The sequence below is a fragment of the Pseudorasbora parva genome, chromosome 7 (genome assembly GCF_024679245.1).
Source record: "Pseudorasbora parva isolate DD20220531a chromosome 7, ASM2467924v1, whole genome shotgun sequence".
NCBI lineage: Eukaryota > Metazoa > Chordata > Actinopteri > Cypriniformes > Gobionidae > Pseudorasbora > Pseudorasbora parva.
Genome location: NC_090178.1, coordinates 36,707,813 through 36,729,784, shown reverse-complemented (window position 1 = coordinate 36,729,784; position 21,972 = coordinate 36,707,813). Strand labels below are relative to the sequence as shown.

Here is a 21,972-nt window from a genome sequence, read left to right as displayed (position 1 = left end):
AGAATTAGACAAGTCACATTAATCAGTCAGATCAGAAGCGCTAAAGCACTGCTTACTGAACTGTCATGAAAGCAACAGAGCAACAGAAAAAAAAATCATGTCAGATTCCTCCATATGCTCGGTCTTCAATCCCTGCTATCTGTCCCAACCTGCCACGACGATGGCCGCGGGATCCAAACCAGGTGCTCAACTCTCATTTCTCTAGAAAGAATCGAGCAATAACAAAGCCTACTACAAATGCATTGACATGAGTGCCTCCAACTGCTCCAAGAGCTGAATGCGCTCCATGCAAACGCTAGATCTGGGGAACATAAAGCAAGAACAGAGCTTACAACAAATGCAACGTAATCCAGTTCCTTTGAGAGTCGAATGTGCTCCAACAGACTCTTATCTTACACACGCATACAAACGAGCAGCTGCTAAAGACAAAAAAAGCTAATGTGTAACCCAGGTGCCCCATATATATTCATAGGTGCTCCATGCATGACGTCTCTAGCTGTGTCTCATTTCGGAAGGCTGCGCCCTCCGGAGGTCGCATTTGAAGGCTGCATACGTCATAAGGATGTCTCATTTCAAAAAAGTGAGAAGGACACTCCAAATGGGCCCTTCGACTGCATCCTTCTTTCACAGGAATTCGGAGGTGTAGCCTTCACTGCTGCAGATAACCCACAATTCTTTGTGTCGCCATTAACAGCCGTCATATTTTTTTATATTATATGAAAAAATGGCAGCACCGCCAGATAAACATGCAAGTGCTGATGCGGTGTTTAAATGTAATTAGTTTTACGCTTGTTTTTGTTTTTTAATCTGTATTAGGCTACTTGAAACAGATAGTTGTGGTAAACAGGATTACAAGTGTTTAGTGCTTTTTAAACTTTCAGAACAATACATTGCTGTCAAGACTAGAAACATTGCATAGGCATTTTCAAGTAATGAATAAGTTTCATTCATATAACTGGCATGAGAGCGCAACGAGGCTGAAACAAAGGACGTCTCGTTTAATTCTGATTGAGGACACTCCGCATACTGCATCCTACTGCATCCTCCGGAGGATGCAACCTTCGAAATTTAAGGTCAAGGACACAACTAGATGGTGTCACAATAGGAAAAAAGATAAATATCCAACCCAACAAACAAACAACAACTAAAAGGTATTATCCACATATAAATTAAGAATAAACTATTTCAGCCTCTTAGGGTCCGTTCTTTTTACCTTGCTTGATATATCTGAGATAATTTGACAGATCCCAGATCTTCTAATCATGATAACCGATAAGCGCTTTGGGTGTCTAGAAAAGCGCTATATAAATGTAATGAATTATTATTATTATTATTATAATCATGATAACTGATCTCTGGCTAATTTGGTTCTTCAAACAAATTGTGGATGTGGATCGGATTAAAATATCTGGATTAATTTATCTTAGATTACTGCACGTTCTTGTGTTTCCTGAAGAGGGCAGATGCATCCATACCCCAAACCAAGATTAGCAATGCACTCAAAAAAATGATTCTAGCTGTTTGCTCAGTTTATTTAAATAAAATAAGCTGAAACAACACAAATCTTTAGTTTTTTACTTAAGTGTCATTTTACTTGATTTTATTTGGGTAAATGAAATAAAATTTGTTAAATGTTAAGTATCATTATGTTATGACTTTACTTGTTGGGGCACATGACTATTAACTAATTAAAAATGAATTCAAAACCCATAGCCATAATTACATATTACTTAATCAATTAGTTAATAGTCATGTGCCCCAACAAGTAAAGTCATAACACAATGACACCTTTATAAATCATTAGCTAATGATTAATTCAAGCAGACAACTGGAAGTTGAAATGCATGGCTTTGACCCGTTGGGGTAATTAACACATTAATTTACATTATTAGTTAATATAATATGTCATTAAAGCAGCACTAGGTAACTTTTCAACCTTCATAATATATTTTTTAAGACTCTTGTGATGATAAATCGACTTACAATAGGTTGAATGACACGTCTGCCATAGCCTGATGGGGTCTGTATCGTTTTTAATCGTACTTTTAAACTTCGGGTTTCGGGTAGTAACCCGAGAACAAAAAGATCTACAAAATTCGACTGCTTTACGGCATATACGTCACTTCCACCAACACCCACACTTCCTTACATTCAGACGTGCGAGCCCATCTTTGTTCGTCGGATAATATAGTCATGTCCGAAGCAGCACAGACACATAAGAAAGAAAGGGTTTTGTTGGAGGAAAGCAATAAGAGGAAACGAAAAAGTGATGGGATTAAAGGCAGGACGAGGATCAAAATGTGACCAGCGTTTGCTCGTCGGCGTGAGCTGAAGGAGGCGTGCCCGACCGATGCTGTCATGCTTGTTACGGTGAGCTACCACTCAAACATTGAACTGAAGTATCATATAGATTCTGGAAAACGGTAACCAATAGACTACTATAATGACGCTGGCTTGTAAACGTGAGCATCGTGATTATTTGGCGTTTGAAAAAAATAAAACCCATGAAATTATATTCATATGACACGCTGAAGCATAAGCCACTGACTGTAACATTACCTGGGATGAAGACATTTCACACGCGACGCCAGAAGAACTCTGAACTCCTCTTGCAGTGTTCAGGGGAACTGTTAGTGCTGCACCGACCCGCGGGACACTTTTATGAAGTTATTTGGCCCGCACCGCACCACTGTATATATTTTTACAACCCGCCGCGCACCCGCGACCATTAAATAGACATACGGGGTCCGCGGGTTATGAGACGAGCCACGTATCACTAGTTCAGGGCTATCAGGGTTGTCTTGTCAACAAATGCACGCACGATGGCATCCCCTGTTGTAGGATTACAGAGCTTACGACAGTAGTTGAGGACATTATTTTTTCCAAACTGTAGGGGGACCCCGAGAGCAAAAGTAGCCAAGTGGGGCTTTAAGGAATTAATACATTATGACAAATTTAAATAATAACAATTTAATGATTACTTAATCTATGAATCATGTAGAATCTTCATTAGTTTCTGATGCAGTAATCATTAATAAATGGGTTAGTTTACAATTAGTAATACATTAACTCATGATTATCTGTGCATTAGTTAAGCATGAATTAATGCATATTAGTGCACCCGTATTGTAAAGTGTTACCAATAAGCCTGCTCCCGAGCAGGTTTAAGCTAACGGACTTGTTGCTATGACATCAAGTCCAAGTCGAAGAATCGAACAATCTTGAGATCGCGCCCAATCGTCAACAATCAAATCCAGCTAACTGAGTTAGCGAAGTACCAAGAACGGGCCCCTGCAAAATGTTTGGACCCTGTTGACTATGTCTGTTTAGCATAAGTGAGGCCTATGTAAACAGGTGACTATGTGTAGCAGCTGTATAGTATAGTGTAGCTGTATAGTGGTAACAAATACGGTATGATAGATTATGTCAGCATCAGGTACAACAACAACTTAAATCACAAACAAATTAGATGGCACAAAACTCCCATCATAATCAACAAACCTCTATTCGCTTCAAACACACGCCTCAGTTAACACATACCCCATTGATATTTGGTCCGTTTGCGCAGCTGTGCTAGCACAGAATGTATTTGAAATTGAAAGCTTGTATTATACATTATAAATGTACTGTCACTGTTCATTAATTTAATGTGCCCATGCTAAATAAAATATTAATAATAATTTAAAAACAAACAAAAAAGTTGCAAACCATGACTTGTTTCAAAAAGTGATGTGAAATATAACTCATCCACTTGACTCTCAGTTCTTTGGAATTGATTGGTTCCCTACCAGCCAAACTCCAGCTCCAGTGCTATACCAATATTCGGATTTGAATTTGAAGTTCACCTCAGCCTGGAATGTAAACAGCTGTCTTGGCTATAACAGATTCTGGCGCTGCAGTCTGTACTTTTAGAAATATTTTTAGCAATAGTTTAACCAGTTAATTTCCCACAGCCTAATAAAACAAAGTACATTTGATGCAGTGTTCCCATGGCTGCTGAGTCAGTTTGCATTGCGGTCTGCACTCGCTGAATGCTGAGTACTGACTGCAGCCGGCGGGGCTGGAGGAGATGTTCTCCTGAATCATTCATGTCTGAGAGACATCCGGGATGAGTAACAGGCTCCTACCTGAGAAACAGGTATATATAAACATATATATACTGTACGTCACAATAGGGAAGAAAAGACTATCGCCGAATTGAATGATTTGGTCACAATGTTGTTGATTATCTGTGAGTAACAATCAGTTTGTATTCATAAGGAGAAGAATATAGCAAGTGTTGCTCAGAAATTCCACTTGGAATGAAACTTGGAACTTTGACTCTTTTAAAGCGTAAAAGCTTTGTTCCTTGTTAATTGCATGGAAAAGAGTGACCAGTACAATATTCAGAAATTCCTCTTTTTTGTTTCTCAGGAGAAAGCCATATACGTTTAAAATGACATTAAGGTGAGTAAATGATGACATGGTTTTCATTTTTGGATGTACTATTCCTGTAAACATTTAATGAAAGCGTTGTGTAATTGGGAAAATAACGTAATAAGGTCTTGTTTGTTACATAGTAATAACAGTAAATTAAGCATAATTACATGCAACCAACCCTAAATTAAACCCTTATCCTACCCTAATATTATACCCTAACCCTATAGTATGTAGGGCTGCCAACGAATATTCTAAATTCGAATATATATTTGAATAGTTTATAAAAAAAGATTTTCGAAGGTGAAAATTAATAAAAAAAAAAAAAAAAAAAAACCTGGGGCGGTAGTAGAGGCGTCATTTTATTTAACATTAAAAAGAAACACTAAAGTGTAGACTACTGTACTGACTGAAGAGATATTGCATGAATAAAGGATAAATGCACTGCTTCCACTGGTGTGATTATTCACCGTTTCATGTCAAGGTAAAGTTCCATGTTTAGCACAGCAGAGCTCGCTCGGAGCGCTCAATATGCTGTAAAACTTCAATTAATATTAATAATATTTGTATCAATAACTGAATGAAGCCTGCTATATTTGGGACAAGAGTCGCAAGTCTCCCAACCTTAAATTGCTTGCACAAAACTCTTGATCAGCACTCAAAGTTTGTTCATTTAAACCGTTATCCGCAGAGAGAGAGAGAGAGAGAGAGAGAGAGAGAGAGAGAGAGAGAGAGAGAGAGAGAGAGAGGACTGTGCTCTGCGGTCTTGGCCAGTTAATTTATATATAAGAGAGAGAGAGAGAGAGAGAGAGAGAGAGAGAGAGAGAGAGAGAGAGAGAGAGAGAGAGAGAGAGAGAGAGAGAGAGAGAGGTCTGCGGTCTTGGCCATTAGTTAATTTACTTTTTTTGTGTAAGTAATACGTTGTCAAATTTGTATAAACATAAATAGACTACCTATACATGTAGTTATGTCTCTTTGTATTAATTTGTCCTGTTATTGACGTAATGCGCATCCAGATGTTCGAATAGTTCGAATATTCGTGTTTGTTTAAGAGGGAATATTCGAACGTCATTTTTGAGCAATTTTGACAGCCCTAATAGTAAGTACATGTAGTTAAACAATATTATTCTATACAATGTAAAAAAAAAAAAGGAAGAAAAGCTGACAACTTAAAATTGTAAGGCAACTTGCTGCACAGCTTTTTTGAGTTTACTCAACTTTTAAACAAAGTAGTTCACTTAACTCAATTAACTGAGTAAGGTCACGTCTCCCAATTTAATATATATTTTTTCAGCAGATTGAGTTTTTATAATTTTTAAATTAGTGTTGAATTAATATATATATATATATGTCACCATGTTATGTGATGAGTCTTTTCTTTAGTTGGGCGGTTTGATAACTTTTTAATGTTTGGCAACAAAAGCCAGAGAAAACACAATCAGATGCTGTCAGCTCCTTGATGATATGAATATAATCATTGTGTAGTGGCTTAATTCACAGATCTTGTGACATGAGTTCAGTGAGCTTTAATATGAGTTAAATGTACTATTAACTTTGTTTTATTGTGATTCTAGAAAAGATCCACCACAGTTTTAATCAGAGAAGCTGACTAAGGTTTAAAACAGATCACACTAATCACTTTGACCTCCTGTGAGACTTACTCCCACAGACATCTGAATCAGCCCATGAATCTCAACAATGGTGACATGCTTTATGCCGCAATGCATTCTGGGAGCCATGGATGAGTTTTGCATGATGCGCTCAGAATGCATTGTTAACTTGTGGCAGCTTGTATGCTTGTTAGTTTGCATTTACAAATCAGATTTACAATTAATACTAGGTTGGTTCGACGATTGTTGAACCAACTTCTTTTCACTGGTTAAGTGAAATCTTTTAATATTTATTTTTTCATTTAAACATAATCATTAGTCTAAATTAGTCTGAATTGCGCTTGTGGGGTGTTCCTGGTCTGCAGTGGTCAGTATAGGCCATCCGTGTGGATGATGCTTTGACACATACCATCTTCCTAAGCATTGTTGCAGACCATGTACACCCTTTCATGGACACAGTAATCCCTGGTGGCCTAGTCCTCTTTCAGTAGAATAATATGCCCTACCAAAAAGCAAAAATGGTTCAGGAATGGCACAACAACAAGTTTGAGGTGGTGCCTTGACCTCCAAATTCCCCAGATCTGAAACAGTCAGGGCTGTTTTGGCAGCAAAAGGGGAACCAACACAATTTTACGATTGAAGGTGGTCATAATGTTATAATATACACACACATACATTCTCCTAAAGGATTATTAGGAACACCATACTAATACTGTGTTTGACCCCCTTTTACCGAACTGCCTTAATTCGACGCGGCATTGTTTCAACAAGGTGCTGAAAGCTTTCTTTAAAAATGTTGGCCCATATTGATAGGATAGCATCTTGCAGTTGATGGAGATTTTTGGATGCACATCCAGGGCACGAAGCTCCCGCTCCACCACATCCCAAAGATTCTCTATTGGGTTGAGATCTGGTGACTGTGGGGGTCATTTTAGTACAGTGAACTCATTGTCATGTTCGCAAAACCAATTTGAAATGACTTGAGCTTTGTGACATGGTGCATTATCCTACTGGAAGTAGCCATCAGAGGATGCGTACATGGTGGTCATAAAGGGATGGACATGGTCAGAAACAATGCTCAGGTAGGCCGTGGCATTTAAACAATGCTTAATTGGCACCTAAACCTAAAGTGTGCCAAGCAAACATCCCCCACACCATTACATTACCACCAGCCTGCACAGTGGTAAGATAGCATGATGGATCCATGTTCTCATTCAGTTTAGGCCAAATTCTGACTCTACCATCTGAATGTCTGAATGAACAGAAATGTCTGAATGAACAGAAATCGAGACACATCAGACCAGGCAACATTTTTCCAGTCTTCAACTGTCCAATTTTGGTGAGCTTGTGCAAATTGTATCCCCTTTTTCCTATTTGTAGTGGAGATGAGTGGTACGAGGTATTAATAGATAATTGCATTAATAAGAAATTGAACAGGTGTTCCTATATATATAGCTGTTGTAGCTTTCTGAGTAAAGAAGTTATCATGCATTTAGCTTAAAACCTGCTCAGTACTCAATGTTATGCCTGACCAGTGTATATATTTTACACTGTACAATATTCACTGTAACAATGACACCTTAAAATAAAGTGTAATCCAGTATTTATTAATCTTTGTTAATGTTAGTTAAAAATACAGGTGTTCATTGTTTGCTCATGTTAGTTCACAGTGCATTAACTTAATGTTATCAAATACAAAGTTTTATTGTAATACTGTATTATAGAACAGTATTAAAAAAACTACGATAAATAAATGGTGTAGAAGTATCATACTTTCTTAGCTCATGTTAACGTATGAAACCTTATTGTAACGTGTCACCGGAACTACTGTATGCTTTAGTGAATTGTTTTTGAATTTGATATTCTAACACAGGTCAATTTATGTCTGTAAAAGCCTAATCAGGTCTTCTGGAGAGCATGCATAACCCCATCTGTAACGATTATTTTCTGAAATGTACACTTACATTCACATTGCCTAAATTTGTAGCTATGCCTCAGTGAGGCTAGTTGAGAATGGACAGTGGATTTGCAAAGTCCAAAAAAAGTATCAAATTGACTCTTTTGGTCAAAAAGGATGCCACGTTTTCCAACTACATATTAGATTTTGTCCTGTGTAATTTGTTTAGGTTTTTATATACTTGTTTGTTTTAGCACCCTCTGCTGGACAATTCAAAATATGCATCTTTAAACATAAGCATTTCCATTACATAAGGCCAATATAAGGCATGCATATTGTCCTGTTAAAGGAATTGTAAATTATTTACTTATCACCACATAATTCCAGATGTCTTTCATTGTAATGCAAACAAAAAATGACACACACACACACACACACACACACACACACACACACACACACACACACACACACACACACACACACACACACACACACACACACACACACACACACACACACACACACACACACACACACACACACACACACACACATATGTACTATTTTGAATTGAAATGTATCTAATATAAGTATCATATTTATTACTTATTAATAGATATTTGTATGAGCTAGTTAAAATGTTTTTGTTTTTTTATTATTCCAAGTCATTTGAAGCTCTACAATAGTCTTAAGAAAGAGACTATTTAAACGATATTTGATTTTTCAACAAATAAATTGATGCAGATCACAAAACCGGTCTGAATTATTAATTCATGGTCCATATATCAGTTTTTTGGACTCAGTGATCTTACAGTAAGCTGTATTATAAATGAATTATTTTCAGGCTGTTCATTACTCACAGCTATCATATGGCTTCAGAACACTCTGAATATAACACACATTTATAATCATTTACAGGATATTTTTATGATACTTTTATGGTGCTCAATACCATTTTGAATTTTAAACATTTTGTTACCATTCATTGTAATTTCATGGAAGTGTGTGACCAGAATATGCGAACGTGTGCCTAATGTTACTGATTAATGAAGTTATATTTAGATTTACAGGATTGAAATGGACTTATTCAACTGTATCTCTCTCTAGCCTAGACATAGACCTGTTTGTCTTGTTTGTCAAACAGGGTTTGGGTTCAGACTGGGGACAGAGTGAGCACATCCCAAACACTCACTCATAAAGTTTTTATTTTTATTTTATTTAAAAAAAAAAAAAATAAATAAATTTTTTAATCAAAATATGTTTATAATCATGTTTTGTTTTTTGAAGACCCCCTGTGATGTAAATCCAGTTTTTCATGTTGTTTATTTATATGTGGTGTTTTAATATGCTTTCTGACAAACCATGTGTAAAGTCTAAGTAAACAACATTGTTGAGTATTTTCATTGGAAAAATCCAATATAGAGGTTGAATTATGATGTATATTACGATGTTATGAAGAACTACAGTAAATGCCTTTCGCCACTGACTTTCTAATTTCAAAGCGTTTCTAAGAATACTAATTTTTTGAAGGCACACTGAGATGCTGAATGATAACGGGAACATGGTTTGTGCAACATTAGCTGTTTGATAACGTAGTCAAGCAAAAGGCTATTCATATTAATTACAGAGCGATATCATTGTGCTGTGTTTACTACAGTAAAGTTGACCTAACCGAGTTGATGTGAGTTGGTGGGGATCAGCGTACATTAAGCAAGGGTGTAGAGTTACATTTAAGCTATTTTAAGGCATGATTAAAATCTGTTCACACAGGGGAAACTATTTTTATATGTAATTTTGTTTATTAAAGATGAATTTTAAGAGATGCGATTATTGACTACAGGGGGGATTTAAATCAGGGAATGTTACTAAGCCCTCTTATTTTATTTTATTTATTTATTTTACACAGGCCCAAGAACTTTCTCTCTTTTACCTCATGGCGTGACTTCCCTCTCAAACCTCCCCTCCGTGCTAAAGCCTCAGTGTGTGAATGTATCTTATAGCTCTCCAGGATCTCTAAGTAGAGAAGGGGTTTACCTGTCTCTATTAATACATAGGGATCAGCTGATTATCTGATGGGTTTTCAGAAAAAGGTCTTGCAGAGGGCACAGGTAACCCAGCCTTTGGGTCAGGAGAGGAAAGGTGTGCAATTTTAATACATTTCTTCTAGATAACATGTTGTATAAAGGACAATTTTTACCAAATAAATTTTACAATTTGTACCCAGGTCACAATTGCCAAAAATTCAAGTTCTGCCAAAAATGGCCAAATATAGTAAAATAACTACTAAATATTAAGTTTGTGTAGTTGTTGTTGTTTTTGTGTCTTGCCTCACATAGGTAAAGCAAATAAATAATTTGAAAATAAAATAAAAATAGGCGCAGCAAAATGATTCTTGCATTATTATAAAGATTCAGCTCATTATAAATAATTACACAAAGTTAAGAGATGAAGTTCATTGTATTTAGTTCTTTGTATTTTGTGTTGTTTTGAAAAATTTTTTTTTTAGAAAATCTGATTTTAGATTTTTCTCATTTTATATATATATTTAATATATTATTTTATATGGAAAAAAATTAAGAGACCACAACATTAAAACACATGAAACATGTGAAAGCCTATTAAATTGTAGATTGCCCTCTAGTGTTGTGATTATGAAACGCGTCTCTGGAGGTTTATAAATTGTGTTCTGATAGTTCCAGTCCAAAATGCTTTTTTTGCTTAATCCATGAAACACCTTCATATGTATGTATGTATGTGTATCAAGAGCTCCTGAAAAACCATAACAAATTTTGGTTAAAAACACAGTTTTGGTTTGCGCACACTTGGTGAATAAAGCTTATTCTGATTCTGATGTTGATTCTCCTGCTCAGCAACTGCAGAGGACAGCTATATACATGACTAAATCTTTATGAATTAGCTTGATAAAACAAATAAACATTTTAACAAATTAACTAATAATTGATCTGAGTTTCTTCCTCTTTTTCTCCCTTCCAGAGGATGACGTGGATCTAGAAGCTCTGGTGAATGACATGAACTCTTCCTTTGAGAGTCTGTACACTTCTTGCAGTGTGCAGACTGAATCCACTCCACTGCTGCACAACGGCCAACGACCCGGCGCTTTTCACACACATGCTCAGTCCACCTCCCCACACCAGAGGCTGCGGCGGTCCCAACCTGTGCACATCCTTGCTGTCAGGTAAAAACCCTTAAAATATATGAAACACACACACAGATATACAAAATATACAGTGGTTACTCTGCTAGGAGACCTATGTGAACTTCATATAGCCACTAAAAGCCACCTTGGGTTCAGTGGCACAAAAGTCATAGTGAAAGTTCTCAGAAAAGTAGTTAATTAGTGAAGAATTTAGTTTGCAGATGATACCTACTTTAAAATTATGTCATATAAAGCAACGGCCTTCAGACATTTTTTTTTTTAATAAATATAGTGTACAGTAAGTGTGCAAACATTTTGTCATTTTACCCTAAGAAATAACAAAAGTAGAGAAAATTACATTAAAAGAAGGGTTAATCCAAAAATGTCATTAATTACTAACCCTCATGTCGTTCCAAACCCATAAGACCTTCGTTCATCTTCAGAACACAAATTAAGATATTTCTGATGAAATTCAGGAGCTCTCTGACCTCTCCATAGACACCTATTTAATTAAAAGGGTTACTTCAGTGCTGGAAAGATGAATCTGTTTTAAAACTAGGTCATTCATGTAGTAGAAATGTGAAATTATTTTTTAATTGGTGCTTTCTAGACTGAGAAAAGACAGAAAATGTATTTTTGTTTCATGGGGATGAAAGACAACAATTCCCAGAATGCTTCACTGCCCTATGAGGCCACTCCCAAAGCCACCGCTACTGAATCACTGGATCACTTTCACTTTCCCACCGCGACCACGTTCCTTTTTATCAAATCAGTTCAGTTAGAGAACAGATACTACAATGTACTACAAGTGTCTGTTCAATATGTTTTTTAGCCACTGAGGGAGTGTCACACAGCATAAACGCAGCAGGAGTCAAATTACATAAATTCGTGAGAGCTGAATGAGCTCTCGTGATGAGAGCTGAGGTAAATGCGACTGCACTTGCGGCATGGATTCACAGCGCATGTTTAGTCTGCCGCGTTTTCAGTTCATACCTTTGGAAGATTAACTTTCATAGGAATTAATTTGAAAAGTTGAAAGACTTATTTTGCTCTGCTCGCCGCACCGTTTACATGAATGCCTAAGGCTAAGAGCACTGAGTGTGACCCCATCCCCCATGCGTGGGTTGAAAACATTCGTAAATGGCTGCTGGCTGTAGCCTTTTAGCCTTACAAGCCAGACCCACATCAAGATGTTTGGTCTGGAAACTCACCATTGACAGGGCTCAATCTGAGGGGCGGGATAAACGGTTGTCTTTCAAACTCCCTCTGCACGCGATAGGATAGCGCTACAACCAACCAGAGCAACGAAGGTGAAGTAGAGCTTGTTGACAGATTAAACATTCGCCGTATCCGGTCAGCAAAACTCAGAACACATCTTCCCTTTTTAAGAATGACTTCAGTGCCGTTCTTTGTTCTTTTCTCAGAGAAAGCTTAACTCCAAGTCTTCCAGAGTCACGGTCAAAGCTGATTCGAAAGACCGCCATTCACCATTTTCTGTGTTTACTAGAAGCACGCAAACACAACTCGGCCGTCGTCATTATTGCCCCGCAAACCGACTCTATACACGATGTGATTGGCCGGCAAGAGTTTGACGATTACAGCTCAGAAGGGTACTGAGAGTTGCTAGACGACACTCGCGGGCAGATTAGATTTGCTGCCGCTAGGGTGCATCTAGATTTCTAGGGTAGTAGTCTTTAGCCTCTGGCCAAAAATTCCTCCGATGGCGCAAATTGACGATATTTGCATCATCGGAGGCATTTTTCCAGAAATAAAATGCATAAATCTTTTGTCTCAGGGAGATATGAGGGGGGGAAGCACAATCATTCGAATATACTCCAGGGTTTCTACTGATACAAAGCCATATGCTAATCGCTAAAGTAACCCTTTAACACTTCCAAGGCCCAGAAAGGTAGTAAAGGCATCCAAATAAAATAGTCCATCCAGTGGTTCTTCAGTGGTTCTTTAATGGTTCCAGTTTTATGAAGTGACAAGAATACTTTTTAGTGCGCAAAAACAAACAAAAATAACTAATTTAATCAACAAATTTGTCATCACACGTGGTGCTTTGTGGTGCTCACGTGAACAGCATTGGCTGCCATAGAACTGCGCTGCACTGTTTACAACATAAACTGAGTAGGAGACTGACACAGGTTAGAACTTTTTGTTTTCGCGCACAAAAAGTATAATCATCGCTTCATAAAACTAAGGTTGAACCACTGTAGTCACATGGACTATTTTAACAAATTCTTAAGATTAAAGACTATTTATCAGAGAGTTCTTGCATTTCATCGAAAATATCGTAATTTGTGTTCCGAAGATGAACGGAGGTCTAACGGGTTTGGAATGACATGAGGGTGAGTAATTAATGACAGAATTTTCATTTTTGGGTGAACTAACCCTTTATACCTTCTAAGATTTTCCCAAAACAAGCTTAAATGAAGCACACAACAAGCTATCGTTTTCAGCTCGCCTTTATGTATCACCATCAAGAGTGGCACTATTGTTATTCCATTGCTCAGTTGTACTGAAACCTCTGAAAATAAATGATTTCCATTTGGTGAGCGTGTTTTTGCCTCTCAGCTGCGGATCAGAGCAGGAAGTTGAGCATAACGAGCTCTTGAACGAGGGTTCACTCAAGCAAAGGTTCACTCAAAGGTTACCGTTCAGACTTCAGCTCTGAATTCCATATTACACACTCCCTAATGCTCTCAAACCTAAGGCACAAATGTCTCTGTGTGTGTGTTTCAGCTTTTCTCTGAAGTCCCCACTTCAAAAGGACTCCCTGTCTATTGGCAACTTCAAAAAATGGCCCAAAATGCTAATGTTGCCCAAAGCTGCCAACAATTAGGCTGACAGTATTACTTTTGGTTTAGAGACAAGGTTTCATGTTTGTAATATAACCCTAAATCAGAGAATTTTGCTTTATTCCTCCAGAAGACTTCAGGAAGAGGAACAACAATACCGGACGTCCTCTCTACCTGCCATCCCCAACCCCTTTCCTGAGCTCTGCAGCCCTGCGAGTTCCCCTACACTCAGCTCTGGCTCCTTACCTCAGTGTCAACCCTCAGGCAAATATGTAAGAGATCCTTTGTTCTCTTTTCTTTTTCACTGCAAGGACTACTGAAAAAAAAGTACATTCTGACATTATTCATCACCATGTTGTTCCAAACCCACAATATTTTCTCTCTTCCATTGAACCCAAAGTTGAAATTCTAAAGAATCTTTGCGCAACACCAGAGTTTTTATGTGACCACTGTCATGCTCCACACCCCCCCCCCCAAACACACACACACACACACACACACATGTTGGTCTATGTGGTTTACAGGGACTCTCCATAGGCGTAATGGTTTTTATACCGTACAAACCGTATTTTCTATCCCCTTACACTGCCCCTGCCCCTAAACCTACCCATCACTGGAAACATTCTGCATTTTTACTTTCTCAAAAAAACATAATTTAGTATGTTTTTAAGGCCATTTGAATTATGAGGACATTTGATATGTCCTCATAAACCACATTTATAGGGTAATACCAGTGTAATACCTATGTAGTTATGCAAATTTGTGTCCTCATAAACCACATAAACAGGCTCACACACACACACACACACACACACACACACACACACACACACACACACACACACACACACACACACACACACACACACACACACACACACACACACACACACACACACATGTAGGCAATTATTCCCTTGAAGTATTTTATTTAATCATCCCACATGATGCATATTTGATATTATAATCACAAATTCTTATAATATAATCTCTACTTATTTGTGTAGTATGGTAACTAATATTAATTTATAATGTACTTAACCTTTTAGTGAGTTTAGGGTCAGGGTTTAGGGTTAGTAAATATTAGGGCTGTCAACGAATTTTCTAAATTCGAATATATATTCGAATAGTAAAAAAAAGAAGGAATTTCGAAGGTGAAAATTTATATTTGAATAAATTAAAATAAATCCCCCGCCGCGGTAGTAGAGGCGTGGCTGTCTGCTTTGTGAGTGAGCGCACGCCTGAGGGTTTAGGGACAGATCACAGGAGTTGCACTGTCACTGCTGAAAGTTGAAGCGTCTTGCAGGGAAGATGGCAGAAAGTGCAGAGCCCAACTCGACCACAGCAGAGAAAGAGATTTTAACTCCAAAATCTAAAAAGCCATGTCTGGAAGTACGTTGGATTTTGGTCGGTAGGAGGTAAAATTGTTGAGCAGCGAGATAAAGTTATATGCAAGCTATGTAAGATACAGTCAGCATACCATGCCTAATTTTATTTAACGTTAAACAGAAACACTAAAGTGTAGGCTACTGTACTGACTGAAGAAATATTGCATGAATAAAGGATAAATGCACTGCTTCCACTGGTGTGATTATTTACCATGTCAAGGAAAAAGCTCCATGTTTAGCACAGCACAGCTCGCTCGGAGCACTCAATATGCTGTTAATTAATACTAATAATATTTGTATCAATAACTGAATGAAGCCTGCTATATTTGGGACAAGAGTCGCGAGTCTTGCAACCTTAAATTGCTTGCACAAAACCGTTATCCGCAGAGAGAGAGAGAGAGAGCGAGAGAGAGAGAGAGAGAGAGAGAGAGAGAGAGAGAGAGAGAGAGAGAGAGAGAGAGAGAGAGAGAGAGAGAGAGAGAGAGGACTGTGCTCTGCGGTCTTGGCCAGTTAATTTATATATAATAATTATATAATTATAATTAATTATTATTATAATTAATTGTATATGTAAACTTAAATAGACAAACTATACAAGTAGTTAATGTGTCTTTGTATTAATCTGTCCTGTTATTGACGTTATGCGCGTCATTGACAAAATGCGCGCCCACATGTTCGAATAGTTCGTGTTTGTTTTAGAGGGAATATTCGAATGTCATTTTTGAATAATTTTGACAGCCCTAGTAAATATGCATCATTGTTATTACTATAGAGCATGTAACGTGTAATTCACCACCTTAAATTCACCACAGCGAAATCAATAGCATACTCTTTTGGAATGACATGAGCAAAAATTACATCCATGTATTTTGTAGTTTTTGTTTTGGTTACACTTTATTTTAAGGTGTCCTTGTTACAGTGTAGTTATACATCTAAGTACTGAGTAATATTACATAATTTAATGTACTTACTATAGGGTTAGGATTTGGTTTTGGTTTAGGGTTACTTGAATGTAATTATGCATAATTTATAGTTACAGTGCATCTGGAAAGTATTCAAATCGCTTAACTTTTTCCACATTTTGTTATGTTACAGCTTTATTCCAAAATTCATTAAATTCTTATTTTTTCCCCTCAATTCTACAAACAATACCTCATAATGACAACATGAAATAAGTTTGTTTGAAATATTTTTTTATTAAAGATAAAAAATAAAAAATTCATCCACTGATCATCCTTAAGATGTTTCTACAACTTGATTAGAGTCCACCTGTGTTAAATTCAGTTGATTGGACATTATTTAGAAAAGCACACACCTGTCTGTACAAGGTCCCACAGTTAGCAGTGCATGTCAGAGCACAAACCAAGCCAGAAGTTTAAGAAATTGCCTGTAGACATCCGAGACAGGAGTGAATAGAGGCACAGATCCGGGGAAGGGTACATAAATTCAAAAATACAATTCTGAAGCATTAAAGCTCTCAATGAACACAGTGTCCTCCATCATCCATAAATGGAAGAGGTTTGGAACCACCAGGACTCTTCCTAGAGTAGGCAGTCCGGCCAAACTGAGCAAGAAGGGAGGGTGGTGACCAAGAACCCGATGGTCACTCTGACAGAGCTCCAGTGTTTCTTTTTGGAGAAAGGAGAAACTTCCAGAAGAACAACCATCTCTGCAGCTCTCCACCAATCAGGCCTGTATGGTAGAGTGACCGCTCCTCAGTAAAAGGCCACCTGGAGTTTGCCAAAAGGCACCTGAAGGACTACAATAAACAAAATTCTCTGATCTGATGAAACTCTTTGGCCTGAAAGGCAAGCATCATGTCTGGAGAATACCAGGCACCGCTCATCACCTGGACAATACCTTCCCTACATTGACGCTTGGTGGTGGCAGCAGCATGCTGTGGGGATGTTTTTCAGCGGCAGGAACTGGGAGATTAGTCAGGATCAAGGGAAAGAGGACTACACCAATGTACAGAGACATCCTTGATGAAAACCTGCTCCAGAAAGCCCTGGACTCAGACTGGGGTGAAGGTTAATCTTCCAACAAAACAACGACCCTAAGCACACAGCCTAGATAACAAAAGAGTGGCTACGGGACAAGCCTGTGAATGTCCTTGAGTGGCCCAATAGGAGCTGAGACTTGATCCCGAATGAACATCTCTGGAGACATCTGAAAATGGCTGTGCACCAACGCTCCCATCCAACCTAAGGGAGCTTGAGAGGTCCTGCCAAGAAGAATGGGAGAAACTGCCCAAAGATAGGTATGTCAAGCTTGTAGCATCATACACACACACAAAAAAAAAAAAAAAAATTAAGGCTGTAATTGCTGTTTCAACAAAGTATTAAGCAAAGGATGTGAATACTTGAGTACATGCGATTTGTTTTATTTTTATTTTTAATACATTTGTAAAGATTTCAAACAAACTTCATTATGGGTTATTGTTTGTAGAATTATTCCAAAAGTTTTGGAATAAGGCTGTATAATAACAAAATGTGGAAAAAGTGAAGTGCTGTGAATACTTTCCGGATGCTCTGTATTACCATAGTAACTGCAGTACAGCATGTGTAACAAGCACATGGTAGCACATGGCTACTTTTTTTGTGAATTATTTTGTTAATAATTCTGGGCTGTAGATTTTAGAAATTAAATACTGTTAGTATAACATTGGTGTTGAAACATGCTGGATAGAGTTCAGTGTGGTGTATTGCTTTAACATTTGTCCAGACACTGGTTTCCTAAGAAACAAGTCACTTCCTGTATGGTGTGACTCATGTGCTCTTACAGTAAGACTTACAGCTCACTTACAGTATTAATAAAAAGTTATATACACACGAATGTCACCTAAAACTTAATAATATCTTCATCCAAAACAAAATTCAATACTTTTTTTTATGGGCTTTTAGTTTTTAATGAGTTTGGATAGATAGGAAACTGCAAGAAAATAATGAGAGAAGAGATGATGAAAGACATATTTTACCATAAGCTGCATAAGGACCAACGTGCATTGTATCTGGAAAAGTGCCACATGCACTCGCATTTAGGATAGTCTTATGTGTGCATGTGTGTCTGTGATGATTTTTCGGCACCTGTATTTATTTGTATACATTGTGGATGCATTGTTTGGATCTCTGTGTGTGCATGGGTGTAAGCATCTGTTGTGTGCGTGCGTGTGTGTGTGTGTGTGTGTGTGTGTGTGTGTGTTTGTGTGTGTATATATATATATATATATATATATATATATATATATATATATATATATATATATATATATATATATATATATATATATATATATATATATAGCTATCTCTGGACCCCTGGCTGTCATGTGTGATCTTACTGAGGTCCTGATATTTTCCTGGAAAGCTCTGTCATTGCTCCAGGCTAACCTCCTCCATATGGGGCCACAGTCTGTTACCGTAACATGGTCCCCATGTTACCGTAAAAATTGCTACAGACATTAATCAATTACCCTAATCCCTCTCTCTTTACTTTTATTGTCCTGTGGATGAAACCCAGTAGGGCTCTAAGTGCTAGAGAGGGCTTTTGGTCTGTCCAAAAGAGAAAACAACCTGGAAGAACGCCTGGAAGTCATTTAAAACAGCTGACAAATCATCAGTGACTGATGATGTCCATAAATATAATCAAGACATCAAGCACATTGCCTGTTGTGTGCATGTGAAGTGCATGTGATTAGCAGACATTATTTTGGAATATGGGAAATGAGTGCGCATTTGTTGCAGGGGCCTCAAACGTGACGACACAAAGGATAAGGTGCATCTCAGTCATCAATCAATCAATCTATCTATCTATCTATCTATCTATCTATCTATCTATCTATCTATCTATCTATCTATCTATCTATCTATCTATCTATCTATCTATCTATCTATCTATCTATCTATCTATCTATCTATCTATCTATCTATCTATCTATCTATCTATCTATCTATCTATCTATCTATCTATCTATCTATCTATCTATCTATCTATCTATCTATCTATCTATCTATCTATCTATCTATCTATCTATCTGTCTAATATAATATATATTAGGGATGTCACAGTACTCAATATAATATTGAACTGTTCAGTTTGTATTCACGGTTCAATACGCGCTGGTGAATTGCATTTTTTTCGGTTTTGCATTTAATTAATTATTTCCATTTCCCTCCATTTTAAATATTCCTCTCAGTTTATTTCGGCTCTGTTTGAGTGTGCCTATGAGTCTACACGCTGATATGAGCAAATATCCAATCATATGCACTAAAGTTAAGGGGTGTTTACCTGCGTTTTAAAGCCTTGCCGGTTAAACATTTCATTCGTGTGCATATATATAAAAGCAAAAAGAAAAAAAATCTATATAACAAAATTATATATATATATGCAATTTAGTGCACTTGATATATATATGGCCAAGATGAAATTCTGATTGCTTAGAATGTAAATCAACAAGATCTTTATAACAGTATAGCAGACTACTGACTGTAAATATATGTAACTCATCGGGCCCTATTATACACCCACTGCAATGGGACACAAGTGTTTTTTGCTAGTTTCAGCCCAACGCTGTTAGCATTTTCACGTCCAGTGGCTCGTTGTTTAAATATCAAATGCACTTGTGCCCATCTGTTCGCCCATGAGTGTGCTGGTCTGAAATTGAGGTGTGTTCATGGCTACTTTACATGAATCGCAAGTTTTTAATTTATGAGACAAGGACATGACATAAATTCAGCCGGTGATGAGGCTAAAACCATCACATCCAGTGCAAGAAGTCTTTGACTATTTAATTTTCCTTAACATTATTTTATTTATCTGCTATATTGACGATACCTTTTTGAACAATATCGGTTTACTTCTGGTCTTTTTGTGCACCTGAGCTTAGACTTTGACCTTTCGACCTTGAATTATTGCAACATTGAGGTGTTCAGTTTTAAATTGATTTTAGAAAAGAAACAATTTCTCTTCTTACTTATCAATTGTTTCTTATTTTCACTGGTATGTCTCTCAGGTGTCGAGGACTAGTGCATCGTTGAGCATATGTAACAGTAGTCACTGTGCAAGTAAACCTCACTCCTCTGTCCTCAAGAGACGCTCTAGTGACTGACACTAGAGTTTGCAGTCTATAGCCTCCTTGTTACTGTACGTTCACACCGCCGGCGGTGAGGGCGGCGAGAGCGGCAAGGTGGCCGGAAGTCATTCATTTTCAATGGGAGCCGGGCGGCGAGCTCCGGCGAGAGCGGTGCGGCGCGTCTTGGACGATTTGGCCGTCGAGGAGAGTTGAAATCAGCTCAACTTTATGGTAATGAGCTATGACGCGGTTCGGCGGCAACCAATTGGAATGTAGAAGTGCTCCGCTTGAGAGAAATCCAGAGAACACAGGCCTGTAAACTTTGGTTCCGACCACATTAGTTCCCAAGCAAAATGTAAGAGAAGTTGATCATTGCTGTGCGGGGTTCCCTATCATTTATGACGAGATCATTCATAGTGATGTGTAATCTGTTAAGAAGTCGCGCAACACTATTTTATAGGCGCTAGAACGCTCGTTTTTCAGCGGGTATGCAATTCATTCTTACTTTTACATTTAAACGATTTCATGAGGTTAATATATACCTTATTGTACAGTCTATCAATCAACATGCTTGTTTGATTTGCGGCCTCTTTAAATACAGTTTAAAAAAAGAAAAAAACATTTGATCTACGTCAGAGCGGCAGCGCGTCCATGAAGCTTTCTACAGTGTCGTTGGCAGGGCGGCAAGAGTGAATTTTGACGCTCTCGCTGGCGGCGGTGTGAATGCACTGTTAGAGCGTCCAACTCTCAGGCTGATGGCGGGTTTAAGTCCCGCGTGGAGCGGGCAGTTTGAGCAGGAGAAGTTACACATACATTTATGATACATAAGTACTGTTAAAATCAGATACTTCTAAGACTTTTACTCAAGTTTATTGGAATTGATGACTTGCAGCTTGTAATGTAGTAATTTTCGCTGTAAGGAATCTGTAATTTTACTCAAGTATGGTTTTTAGGTACCTTTACACCCTGGCTAAGTATGATGACATTTGAATGTTTAGTTGTCAAAGCTCTGTAGTTATAAAAACATGTAATGCAATGCAATGAAATGAAATTGAGAGATGTACGAATAAATGTCCTTCAAAAGACTGATACATGGATAATCAAGTTGATTCAGTCCAGTAAGTATTTCAAGTAATTACTAACAATATAAAAGTTATACTTAAGTTTTCTTTATAAAAATCGTTGAAGACTTTGCAACCAAAAGACACATGAACCATGACTTGCAGTAAAGGTGTCAAAGGTGTACATGTATTTTTAATATAAATCTCAGGAACACAGGATATCTTCTTACAAAGCATAAATGATCCAAGACAAACTGAACAGAGAACTTAAACAGGTGAACACAGTTGATCTATTCTACAACACTTATCAATAACTAACCATGACAACAAATTAAGGGAAACGGTGCAAACTACAAACCAACAAACCAAACAGTGTGTATGTGTTTGTGTGCATGACAAAGGAGGACATTGATATGGAATGATATGATGCAGTAGGCTTTATATGGTTAATTCAGTTTTGTACACTGGAATCAATGTTTGAGGTGCTTTGTTAAACTCATGTATATGTTTGACGTCTTACATACAATTATTTTATTTCTTGGAACTGTGGTGTAAACCCAGATTA

General features: G+C 37.5%; 1 protein-coding gene across 3 annotated transcripts in view; it reads left to right on the top strand.

Annotated features, from left to right (window-relative positions):
- Positions 1-21,972, top strand: part of grb10b (growth factor receptor-bound protein 10b) — a 148,362-nt gene that overhangs the window by 66,788 nt on the left and 59,602 nt on the right. For all 3 annotated transcript variants that reach the window (XM_067449217.1, XM_067449215.1, XM_067449216.1), the window contains exons 4-5: positions 10,921-11,122; positions 14,018-14,159. In XM_067449217.1, the coding sequence (XP_067305318.1) occupies positions 10,921-11,122; positions 14,018-14,159 (344 nt within the window). The remainder of the gene's footprint in view (positions 1-10,920; positions 11,123-14,017; positions 14,160-21,972) is intronic.